Source organism: Panulirus ornatus, chromosome 6 (assembly GCF_036320965.1).
Source record: "Panulirus ornatus isolate Po-2019 chromosome 6, ASM3632096v1, whole genome shotgun sequence".
Taxonomy (NCBI): domain Eukaryota; kingdom Metazoa; phylum Arthropoda; class Malacostraca; order Decapoda; family Palinuridae; genus Panulirus; species Panulirus ornatus.
Genome location: NC_092229.1, coordinates 55,536,058 through 55,549,552, shown reverse-complemented (window position 1 = coordinate 55,549,552; position 13,495 = coordinate 55,536,058). Strand labels below are relative to the sequence as shown.

General features: G+C 39.9%; 1 protein-coding gene across 1 annotated transcript in view; it reads left to right on the top strand.

Annotated features, from left to right (window-relative positions):
* LOC139749254 (copper-transporting ATPase 1-like) overlaps positions 1–13,495 on the top strand; it is a 364,429-nt gene that overhangs the window by 98,940 nt on the left and 251,994 nt on the right. The window contains exons 4-6 of the mRNA XM_071662991.1: positions 2,736–2,886; positions 7,100–7,339; positions 11,122–11,275. Of these exons, the coding sequence (XP_071519092.1) occupies positions 2,736–2,886; positions 7,100–7,339; positions 11,122–11,275 (545 nt within the window). The remainder of the gene's footprint in view (positions 1–2,735; positions 2,887–7,099; positions 7,340–11,121; positions 11,276–13,495) is intronic.

The window sequence follows — 13,495 nt, the reverse complement described above, 5'->3', positions numbered from 1 at the left end:
AAGTCTGTTGGGGATGAGAGAGCTTGGAAAGTGAGTCAGTTGTTGTTCGCTGATGATACAGCGCTGGTGGCTGATTCAAGTGAGAAACTGCAGAAGCTGGTGACTGAGTTTGGTAAAGTGTGTGGAAGAAGAAAGTTAAGAGTAAATGTGAATAAGAGCAAGGTTATTAGGTACAGTAGGGTTGAGGGTCAAGTCAATTGGGAGGTGAGTTTGAATGGAGAAGAACTGGAGGAAGTGAAGTGTTTTAGATATCTGGGAGTGGATCTGGCAGCGGATGGAACCATGGAAGCGGAAGTGGATCATAGGGTGGGGGAGGGGGCGAAAATTCTGGGGGCCTTGAAGAATGTGTGGAAGTCGAGAACATTATCTCGGAAAGCAAAAATGGGTATGTTTGAAGGAATAGTGGTTCCAACAATGTTGTATGGTTGCGAGGCGTGGGCTATGGATAGAGTTGTGTGCAGGAGGATGGATGTGCTGGAAATGAGATGTTTGAGGACAATGTGTGGTGTGAGGTGGTTTGATCGAGTGAGTAACGTAAGGGTAAGAGAGATGTGTGGAAATAAAAAGAGCGTGGTTGAGAGAGCAGAAGAGGGTGTTTTGAAGTGGTTTGGGCACATGGAGAGAATGAGTGAGGAAAGATTGACCAAGAGGATATATGTGTCGGAGGTGGAGGGAACGAGGAGAAGAGGGAGACCAAATTGGAGTTGGAAAGATGGAGTGAAAAAGATTTTGTGTGATCGGGGCCTGAACATGCAGGAGGGTGAAAGGAGGGCAAGGAATAGAGTGAATTGGAGCGATGTGGTATACCGGGGTTGACGTGCTGTCAGTGGATTGAATCAAAGCATGTAAAGCGTCTGGGGTAAACCATGGAAAGCTGTGTAGGTATGTATATTTGCGTGTGTGGACGTATGTATATACATTTGTATGGGGGGGTTGGGCCATTTCTTTTGTCTGTTTCCTTGCGCTACCTCGCAAACACGGGAGACAGCGACAAAGTATAATAAATAATAAAAATTTCATAATTCATACTTGATTGAGAGGGTGAAGACATGTACAGAGCATCAGATTGGGGAAGAGCAGTTTGGTTTTAGAAGTAGTAGAGGATATTTGGATCAGGTGTTTGCCTTAAAGAATGCATGTGAGAAATACTTAGGAAAACAAATGGATTTGTATGTAGCATTTCTGGATCTGGAGAAGGCATATGATAGAGTTGATAGAGATGCTCTGTGGATGGTATTAAGAATATATGGTGTGGGAGGGAAGTTGCTTGAAGCAGTGAAAAGTTCTTATCAAGGATGTAAGGCATGTGTACGAGTAGGAAGAGAGGAAAGTGATTGGTTCTCAGTGAATGTCGGTTTGCGGCAGGGGTGTATGATGTTGCCATGGTTGTTTGATTTTCTTTGGAGTGGGTTATTAGGGAGGTGAATGCATGAGCTTTGGAGAGAGGGGCAAGTATGCAGTCTACTGTGGATGAGAGGGCTTGGGAAGTGAGTCAGGAAGTGATACAGCGCTGGAGGCTGATGTGGGTGAGAAACTGCAAAAGCTGGTGACTAAATTTGGTAAAGTGTGTGAAAGAAGAAAGCAGAGAGTTAATGTGAATAAGGGCAAGGTTATTAAGTACCGTAGGGTTGAGAGACAAGTCAATTGGGAGGCAAGTTTGAATGTAGAAAAACTGGAGGAAGTGAAGTGTTTTAGATATCTGGGAGTGGATTTGGCAGTGGATGGAACCATGGAAGCAGAAATGAGTCACAGGGTGGGGGAGGGGGCGAAAATTCTGGGAGTGTTGAAAAATGTGCGGAAGGGAAGAACGTTATATCGGAAAGCAAAAATGGGTATGTTTGAAGGAATAGTGGTACCAACAATGTTATATGGTTGCGAGGCATGGGCTATAGACAGGTTTGTGCAAGGAGGGTGGATGTGCTGGAAATGAGATGTTTGAGGACAATATGTGGTGTGAGGTGGTTTGATCGAGTAAGTAATGAAAGGGTAAGAGTGATGTATGGTTATAAAAAGAGTGTGGCTGAGAAAGCAGAAGAGGGTGTGTTGAAGTGGTTTGGTTACATGGAGAGAATGAGTGAGGAAAGATTGACAAAGAGGATATATTTGTCAGAGGTGGAGGGAATGAGGAGAAGTGGGAGACCAAATTGGAGGTGGAAGGATGGAGTGAAAAAGATTTTGAGCGATTGGGGCCTGAACATGCAGGAGGGTGAAAGGCGTGCAAGGAATAGAGTGATTTGGAACAATGTGGTATACCATGGTCGAGGTGCTGTCAGTGGATTGAACCAGGGCATGTGAAGTGTCTGGCGTAAAGCATGGAAAGTTTTGTGGGGCCTGGGTGTGGAAAGGGAGCTATGGTTTCGGTGCATTATACATGACAGCTAGAGACTGATTGTGAACGAATGTGGCCTTTGTAGTCTTTTCCTAGTGCTACCTCATGCACATGCAGGGGAAGGGGGTTGTCATTTCATGTGTGGCGGGCTGGCGACCGGAATGAATAAAGGCAGCAAGTGTGAATTCTGTACATGTGTATATATGTATATGTCTTTGTATGTATATATATGTATACGTTGAAATGTATAGGTATGTATATGTGCATGTGTGGACATGTATGTATATGCATGTGTATGTGGATGGGTTGGGCCATTCTTTCATCTGTTTCCTTGCGCAACCTCGCTAACACAAGAGACAGTGACAAAGTATGTTAAATGATAAAATAAATAATAATTCCATTACAGATCTTCAATAGATGACATGGGTTTTGAGGCTTCACTTAATGAGAATGACATATCAACTGTGACTGCAGGCATTGAAGGCATGACATGCATGTCTTGCGTGGAGAACATCGAGTCATTGGTTGGGGGAAAACCTGGCGTTCTTTCCATAAAGGTAATTAAATATGGAGTATTGATCATGCTTCATGCCCTTCTATTTTCATGAATCACACTTCATTTTATATCACCAATTAATATGATTCTCTAGAAGTGTTATGAAATCATACCCTACAGCATACCTGGATTGGTATGCATGGCCCAGATGCCTGAAAGAAAATATTGTATTATTTGAGAAATATGTCCATCCTAATATTACCACCATGTTTCATTGTTATTGCATTTATGACATAATTGCATTTATGACATAAATCTTTTTATGCTAGTGCAGCAAAAGTGGTAGTTCTCCCATGTGAAAATTTTTCTGTTTGGATGACTCCTGCCATTTCTGATACCCATAAGCTGTGTTTGTATGTGTTTCTTTGTTTTTAATTCAAGTATGTCTATGTGTACAATTTTCATTTTGCACTTCATATAAGTGCATATATTTTTTGTATTTTGATAATGCTGATTGTGCTCCATTACTGAGAGTTCATTTTATGAAGTAGTGACAGTCCATCTTTACTTGGGGTTACTTTTACATTACCATTACCTTGAGGTTTCTCTAGTCGAAGTTCATCTCACCTAGTGTGACCTTGACCACTTTAATCTTAATCATGATACTGCTACATATCTGTAATGATAACACATGAGGTCAACTATTTTGTGACATCAGAAGCCTAATAAAGGAACTTATTCTTGACAGATATGTGGTGTACTTATGTCAGTGTACTCTCAGTGGACTTAACTAGGGCATGTGAAGTGTCCAGGGTAAACCGTAGAAAGATCTGTGGGTCTCAGTTGTGGATAGAGAGCTATGGTTTTGATACATTACACATGATAGCTAGAGAATGGATATGAGCGTATGTTGCATTTCTTCATCTGTTCCTGATGCTACCTTGCTGAAGTGGAAAATGGTGATCAAATATGAAGAAACTTTTTTTATGCTGAACTCTGTACTCTGATTTCGTGCACACTCATATTTCATACACAGACACAGTATTGGTGATGAATGACTTGGATACAAGTAGAAATATAAACCTTCCGCTCTACAAATAAGTGTGGATACATTTTGTGGTTTTCATGTATGGAAAGAGTGCTGCAGATTTTTTATTCAGAAATATTACCTTAGGATTAGGTGCAGTTGTTACATAATTTCTTCCACGTGAGGGAGTTCAGTGGGGAACCTCCCTTGCAAGCCCCCTTCCTCTAAGCATAAGCCCACTGAATTCTTCATGGCTTCCTAAAGGGAAAATCCAGTGATTACATTCTTTCTTATCTTACTAATGTCTGGTCATCATCCCTGAAAGATTTTTGGGAATCTTGTATGGTTGTCCTTGGTATCTCTAAAGCTTTTGGCAGGGTGTAGCACCAGGGTCTCATCTCTGAGCTCCCCTCTTTTAGCCTCCCTCCCTGACTTTGCTCCCTCATGTCTAGCTACCTGTCTGGCCAGTCTATCTTGATGATTATTGATGGATCAGCCTCTCCCCCATTTTCTATCAACAGAGCTGTTCCTGAAGGCTCTGACCCATCCCCTACACTTTACCTCCTTTTTTATCAAAGGTTTCCTTTCTTCAGTAAATAACAAGATGCACTTTTGAGCTGATGACTCAACGCTGCATTCTTATACTTTTTTCAGTTCTGCATTCTTATACATCCTTCAATTCTGCATTCTTATACTTTCTTTAATTCAGCTCCTTTTTTCATTTGATCTGCATCTTGTCTCAACTCAACTTCCTAAGTAAACTCAGACTTAGACAGGATATCTCGGTGATGATGAATTTTTTGAAGTATAGTACCTCCAAGACCCAGTTTCTGTCCATCTCTCTTTTGAAAATTCCCCGCAACTTCCTTCTTTCATTTGATGGTTCTATAAGTTCACCTCTTAACTCAGTGAACATACTTGATATTACTGTAACATCCACTCATGTTAGAAACCCTACTTTGCAGAAATAGCTAAGACTGCCTTTAAGAAACTGGGAGTCCTGTTTAGATGATGAAATTTCTTTTCTTCTTTCCAGTTGCTTCATTTACACAAAGGATCCATTCATCCTTGTATGAAATACTGTGCTCACATTTGGGGTGGTTCTGTAGCTGTGCTTCCTTACTTGACAAAGTAGAGGCAAAAGTAGTCTGATTTGTCAACTCCCAAACTAACTTCAAAACTTAACCAATTTGCCCTTCACCTCAACACTGGTTCACTTTATCTCTTCTATGAGTATTACTTTGGTTTTTACTCCCAAGAGCTGGTTGCTGATGTGCTCCCACCACTAGCTAAACCTTGCAATACTCAGCAAGCTGTTTAAACGTGATTACTGTGTGGCTGTTGGCAGCTCAGGGGAGGGCCATTTTGATAACTGCTTCTTTCCTTAAACGTCATAGCTTTGAAATTCAATACCCTCTCATGACTCCCAATAACTATAAATTGGTACATTTTAAAAGAGAGCTTTTTCACTTCCCTTGCAATTCTGTGAATACTTCCCCTTGTCTCTTCTCTTTCCCTTTAATTAACCTCTCTGTATTTCAGTTAAGGCCTGACCTTGATGTGGACTTTTGTCCATGACTGGAACCTCTAACAGGAAAAAAATCATAAGTGCCTCCTATTAACAAACCACCTAACAATCTATGTATTTTCTGTTCAGTCACTATATGCACACATGGCCTTCAGGTGGTCAACCATGCTCTTACTATGGTGGTGGTAGGGATACTTAGGACAACAGAACTTTTTTTGTGCCCTCTTAGCAATGCATGAGACCTGTGTAGGCTACCAGTAGTGAAAATTCAGCTAGATATATAAAAAGAGACTGAAAAAGTTAGCATATTAATTGCTGAAGGCCACTGCTTTGTAAGAAAACAGCAATTATTCATTGCTACAGTTTAAGGGTTGATTATCTTAAAAAGAGTAAAACTTTGAATAAGGAATGTGTGATAGAAGTAGGGAAAAAGAATGACATTTCATAGAAACAGATTCATCCATTTTGATGCAGTAATGCAAGGGCAAACCTAACATTGAGGATCAATGTCCTACTGCTTCATCTGGAGAAATTTGCTAATTGTAATCAAGCTTTTCTAAAAGCTTGTTAGTTATATTCTAGATGAATTATTTATTCTTATTTGATGAAGTTACTTCTGTTCAGTAAGGTTAAGTGAATAATAGACAGAAATTAAGTAATTTTGAGAGATTATTGAAAATTTATATTGCCCAAATTATCTTCTATTAAGACTGATATGAGAAAGTTTGGGGTATTGTCAAAGAATGGTTATGTGCTCTGTAATGGATGAATATTACAAGAAAATTATTATGTTCTTTACTTTTATTTGTATGTGCTAATTACTGTAAGCAGCAAACATGTACCTTGTTTAGTCTATTGTGAAATATCTACTGTCCCACAATATTTGCACCTATTTCTCTTCTTAGTGAATTGGTAAGGAACTTGCTTAAGTTATGTTCATATTTTTTTCTATTATTGTGAAGGGAATGATTCAATTTTTCAAGATACAACCCAAAGGCAAGACTTAAGATAACTTGTACCCCAGTTTAATGAGCATCCACTAGACTTTCTTTGGTAAGAAAGTTGTTTTAGTTTGATGAACTCCAACTAGACTTTTTCTGGTAAGAAAATTGGTGTAATTTAATGAATGCTAACTAGACTTTCTGTGGTAAATAAGGAAGTTTGTGTAGTTTTCCCAGAGAGTTTTGGAGGGAGCTTTGAAAGTGCAAGATTTTTTGAAAAGTTTATTTTCAGATATGTAATACCCAAATGTACTACAAAAAGAAATCCTTTTCAGAAGGGAGCAGAATAGTTGGGTTTCATCTCCTATGAAAGTATTAGTATGAATTTTTCAATTCCTTAGGCAAATTAAAACTACAATTCTGCTTGGTGGTATACTACATTCTGAAAAATCTAACTGATCTTAGAAGCCTGCCAATACACATTTACACCTTACTAATTACCTTCGAGAGGGAGCCTGGCTGTTGTGGAGGCCGGGTGGGATAACAAGCCCAACCCCCTAGGCCTAGTGCTTAGGTTCCTCACCACCGGTGGGCTGCCCTAGAGTATAGGGTCCACATCTCCAGAGTTGTTGGGAGATTTGATCTCAAACAACAACAATGCTTCCTTTCCCCTGATTTTCTACTCTGTTGTACTCTCACTGTAGCAAGCCATTGTTTTGTGATAAGATCTTTTGTTTTTCATATACCTTAAGTATTAATTGGCCTTTTGACCATTTAGGTGAGTTTAGAGGGAAAGAAGGCAACAGTCTTGTATGATACCAAAATAACGAATCCAGCACAGCTTCAGGAGTACATACGTGAAATGGGCTTTGAAACAACACTCTTGGATGAATTGAGACTTGACTGCTGCGAGAAGTCAGACAAGTGTGTTATATCCATACACGGCATGACTTGCAACTCCTGTGTACAAAATATTGAAGGCAGTATAGGAGAGAAAATGGGTGTTAAGAATATAAAGGTAAGATGTCATTGTATTTATTATGAATACCAGAAACTTTAGACATTACCAGAAACTGTAGACATCAGGTAATTTCTTTGAGAACTTAAATGTTTACTTCATTCATACTTAAAGTAGAAAAATAAAGGAGGAACTGAAATGTAATCAACATGTATGGTAATGAGTAGTTTTGTTTTGTACAAATTATAAACTGTTATGCAATATTTAGAAAAGCTAGAGTACCAAAACATAGTATCTACCCATTCAGATGAAAGACTTTCATATTTCTCAAGGAATATGATGCATTCATCAGTTATACTTTATTGTTTGATAAATCATTGAGATAACTTACAAGACAAGCAGTAGTGAGAGTAATAGTAAAAGTAGTTGTAGTAGTCAATTTTGTCGTAGTAGGAGCAGTAGTTATTTTTGTTGTTGGCGACCATCCCCAAGCAGTTATCTTATTACATCCAGAAAAAAACAGTCAGTTTATCATGTTTGATTTGTTCACTATTGGATCAAGACCATCTGGTGTGCAGTCATATTGTTTTATCCCCCTATTATCACCAATTCTGTATTTAGTTCTGTGAGATGGATGAGGTACATCTAGCAGCACAGATCAGTGAAACTCTCAATCCACCCCCTCAGTGTTAATTCTCAGGGTTCTGAGTTCAGCATAATCATGCTTACCTATTCTAGATTCTACCTGTCACAATGTTTACTCATCCAGACAGATAATGTAAATAATGTCTATAGATTTTTTGCAGCAGAATGTGTTGTAATAGAGGTCAAAGTATTATTTATTAACTGAAACAGTCCTGAACAATTTATATTGAATTTTTTTTCTTTCATGTTTACCATTTCCTCCATTAGCAAGGAAACACTAGGAACAGATGAAGAAAAGGCCTTATCTAGTTGCATCCATTTTCTAGCTCTCATGTGAAATGCAATAAAAAGTATTTGTGGGAAATAAATGATTTTACATGATTTTGTGAGTTGAATAGAAAATAATTACAAGTATAAGTAGAATTACATATTAATTTATTTATTTATTTTGCTTTGTTGCTGTCTTCTGCATTAGTGAGGTAGTGCAAGGAAACAGACGAAAGAATGGCCCAACTCACCCACATACACATATATATACATACACGTCCACACACGCAAATATACATACCTATACATCTCAACTTAAACATATGTATACACACACAGACATATACATATATACACATGTACAAAATTCATACTATCTGCCTTTGTTCATTCCCATCGCGACCCCACCACACATGAAATAACAACCCCCTCCCCCAAAAGTGCGTGAGGTAATGTTAGGAAAAGACAACAAAGGCCACTTTCGTTCACACTCAGTCCCTAGCTGTCATGTAATAATGCACCGAAACCACAGCTCCCTTTCCACATCCAGGCTCCACAGAACTTTCCATGGTTTACCCCAAACACTTCACATGCCCTGGTTCAATCCATTGACAGCACGTCGGCCCCAGTATACCACATCGTTCCAATTCACTCTATTCCTTGCACGCCTTTCACCCTCCTGCATGTTCAGGCCCTGATCACTCAAAATCTTTTTCACTCCATCTTTCCACCTCCAATTTGGTCTTCCACTTCTCCTCGTTCCCTCCACCTCTGACACATATATCCTCTTGGTCAATCTTTCCTCACTCATTCTCTCCACGTGACCAAACCATTTCAAAACACCCTCTTCTGCTCTCTCAACCACACTCTTTTTATTACCACACATCTCTTTTACCCTATTATTACTTACTCAATCAAACCACCTCACACCACATATTGTCCTCAAACATGTCATTTCCAGCACATCCACCCTCCTGCTCACAACTCAATCCATAGCCCATGCCTCGCAACCATACACCATTGTTGGAACCACTATTCCTTCAAACATACCCATTTTTGCTTTCCGAGATAATGTTCTCGACTTCCACACATTCTTCAAGGCTCCCAGAATTTTCACCCCCTCGCCCACCCTATGATTCACTTCCACTTCCATGGTTCCATCCGCTGCCAGATCCACTCCCAGATATCTAAAACACTTCACTTGCTCCAGTTTTTCTTCATTCAAACTTACCTCCCAATTGACTTGACCCGCAACCCTACTGTACCTTATAACCTTGCTCTTATTCACATTTACTCTCAACTTTCTTCTTTAATACACCTTACCAAACTCAGTCACCAGCTTCTGCAGTTTCTCGCACGAATCAGCTACCAGCGCTGTATCATCAGCGAACAACAACTGACTCACTTCCCAAGCTCTCATCCACAACAGACTTCATACTTGCCCCTCTGTAATTTGAGCACTCACCTTTATCCCCTTTGCCTTTGTACAAGGGCACTATGCATGCATTCCGCCAATCTTCAGGCACCTCACCATGAGTCATACATGCATTAAGTATCCTTACCAACCAGTCAACAACACAGTCACCCTCTTTTTTAATAAATTCCACTGCAATACCATCCAAACCCACTGCCTTGCCAGCTTTCATCTTATATATATATACCCTAGCCTGAGCTAGGTACCCATTTTGTTGGCCAACCCCTAGGGGTGGATGAACAGTTGGGTTGACTGTAGACTTACTGCTGCAACCAGGTTTTGAACCTATACGCTCGACCCTGGGTGACTGTGAATGCGTCACAATGAGGAATGCTCACCACTATACCACAGAGGTCCACATATCTAAGTACACCTTACCTTATCTTCCTGCTCCAGGAGTCTCTTCTATTCCTATGAGTGCCTTGCAGCAGTCAGTATGCTTGCCCTGTCCTCTAGTTTGAACCAGAGGTCATAAAATCGTTGTGTTTTTGTGTGTGTGTGATGTGCAGAGTATGTTTTGGATTTAAGTATAAGTGGTGTGATCTTCTTTATGGTAGTTGTTTCTTGGGCATGAACGGTCTTAGGATATGCTGAAATGGTGTTTTTTGTGTTGTAGTGATGGATGATGTTCAGAGTGTATATGGGAGAGTGTGACTCTTGGTTACCTTTTTGTTTTATTACCTATTTGTACTGTACAGGGAAGGAATTTTACACTCATGAAGCCCAATCTCTTGAAAATTTGGTGCTATAATATAACCTCTTAAATTTATGTAAGCTGTTTGAATTATCCAGTCCTCTGGCATTCTCTTCCATTCATTCATTACTCTTAAAAAGTATTTCTTTACATCCTTATTAACAAGCTTTTTACTTAATTTCATGTTATGTGGTTGTTCTGTCCCTACACGTCCACTGTCCGCATCGTCCATCTTTTTCAAAACTTAAAGGTTGTGATCAGGTCACCCCTCACTCTTCTCTCTTTCAGGGTGGATAGATTTAAAGTCTCCAGCCTTTCCCAGTAGCTCAGCTCTCTTATTTCAGTTTTCTCTTGGAAGTGTGATTTCCGATCGCTGTATGTCTGGTGGGTTGGAAGGTCAGTAGTTTAGTGTTAATTGGTTATTTTGTGTGTATGTTTTTTTGGGGTTATATTGTTTGGGCTTGGGGGAATCCTTGTGTATGTACAGGTTATTTTGAAGTGTTTGTGTTTTTTAGGATTATATTATTTGTGGTTGGGGGAATCCTCCCAGTGCTGACCCACCTCACAGTGCCCTGCACCCAATTGTGTTGAACAGCACTAGATCCCTTCCAGCCAAATAAGTGTTACATATACAAAAGAATTTTTCAGTCACTTGAAATGTGTTTTTAGTACAGTGCCTTTGATGCTTTGAGAGCCATATGTTACTCTACATACAGCTACAACTGACATATTTTTGGATGATTCTTGACTTTATTTTTACAGGTTAACTTAGAAAGAGGAAAAGGAACTGTAGAATTCAACCCTTCTCTGCTAAGTGCCAAGCAGATTGCAGATATGATTGATGACATGGGTTTTGAGGCATATGTAGATACCACTGACTCCACAAACAGACAGCAGTCACGGGTCAGCAGTAAAGGTGAGGCAAATTTATAAACATTGGAATATTGCACAGGTTTCCCCACTCACATACTTCTTTACGTGGGTAGAGACACTGTGTATCAACTGGCTTAACACAGTGAAGAAATCTCACTAGGAATTGGATGCTGTTGCACAAAATCCTGTATCTGTGAACACAGTTTTTTCATTTCCTGATGAAAGAGTATGAAGGTTTGCTTTTGTAGCATGCTTAATGTCACTGTAGACATACAGCCTTCAAGTGAGTGAAGAACAGGGAGAAAGAAAGACACAAATGCACACACACGTGAAATCAGATTCTTCATTCATCCAACCTCCGCTTACAATGGATTTTTTTATTTCATGCAGATATAAGCAATATGGAAAGCAAAAATGGGTATGTTTGAAGGAATAGTGGTTTCAACAATGTTATATGGTTGTGAGGCATGGGCTTTAGATGAGTTGTGCAGAGGAGGGTGGATGTGCTGGAAATGAGATGTTTGATGACAATATGTGGTGTGAGGTGGTTTGATTGAGTAAGTCATAATAGGGTAAGAGAGATGTGTGGTAATAAAAAGAGTGTGGTTGAGAGAACAGAAGAGGGTGTTTTGTAATGGTTTGGTCACATGGAGAGAATGAGTGAGGAAAGATTGACAAAGAGGATATATGTGTCAGAGGTGGTGGGAATGAGGAGAAGTAGGAGACCAAATTGGAGGTGGAAAGATGGAGTGAAAAAGATTTTGAGTGATCGGGGCCTGAACATGCAGGAGGGTGAAAGGCGTGCAAGGAATAGAGTGAATTGGAACGATGTGGTATACTGGGGTCGATGTGCTGTCAATGGATTGAACCAGGGCATTTGAAGCATCTGGGGTAAACCATGGAAAGTTCTGTGGGGCCTGGATGTGGAAAGGGAGCTGTGGTTTTGGTGCATTATACATGACATCTAGAGACTGAGTGTGAACGAATGTGGCCTTTGTTGTCTTTTCCTAGCGCTACCTTGCGCACATGTGGGGGGAGGGGGGTTGTCATTTCATGTGTGGCGGGGTGGCGATAGGAATGAATAATGGCAGACAGTATGAATTATGTACATGTGTATATATGTATATGTCTGTGTGTGTACATATATGTATACGTTGAGATGTATAGGTATGTATATGTGTGTGTGTTTTGACGTGTATGTATATACATGTGTATGCGGTTGGGTTCATCCATTCTTTCGTCTGTTTCCTTGCGCTACCTCGCTAACGCGGGAGACAGTGACAAAGTATAATGATAATATTTATTTTATTCATTGTATTTTGTTTTGTTGCTGTCTCCCGCGTTAGCGAGGTAGCGCAAGGAAACAGACGAAAGAATGGCCCAACCCACCCACATACACATATATATACATACACATCCACACATGAACATATACATACCTATACATCTCAACGTATACATATATATATACATACACACAGACATATACATATATTTATTTTTATTTATTTTGCTTTGTCGCTTTCATACTAATCGCCATTTCCTGCATTAGATAGGTAGCATTAAGAACAGTGGACTGGGCCTTTGAGGGAATATCCTCACCTGGCCCCCTTCTCTGTTCCCTCTTTTGGAAAATTAATAAAAAATGAGAGGGGAGGATTTCCAGCCCCCCCTCTCCCTTCCCTTTTAGTCGCCTTCTATGACACGCGGGGAATACGTGGGAAGTATTCTTTCTCCCCTGTCCCCAAGGATAATATTATCATCATATTATCCCTGGGGACAGGGGAGAAAGAATACTTCCCACGTATTTCCTGTGTGTCGTAGAAGGCGACTAAAAGGGAAGGGAGCGGGGGGGCTGGAAATTCTCCCCTCTTTTTTTTTTTTTTTTTTTTTTTTTTTTTGATTTTCCAAAAGAAGGGACAGAGAAGGGGGCCAGGTGAGGATATTCCCTCAAAGGTCCAGTCCTCTGTTCTTAACTCAACCTCGCTAATGCGGGAGATGGCGAATAGTATGAAAGAATTATCAATAATAATAATAATAATAATAATAATAATAATAATAATAATAATACTTACTTATGTAAGTAGGAGAGATGGCCAGAGAGCGTTATTGGATTACGTGTTAATTGACAGGCGTGCGAAAGAGAGACTTTTGGATGTTAATGTGCTGAGAGGTGCAACTGGAGGGATGTCTGATCATTATCTTGTGGAGGCTAAGGTGAAGATTTGTATGGGTTTTCAGAAAAGAAGAGTGAATGTTGGGG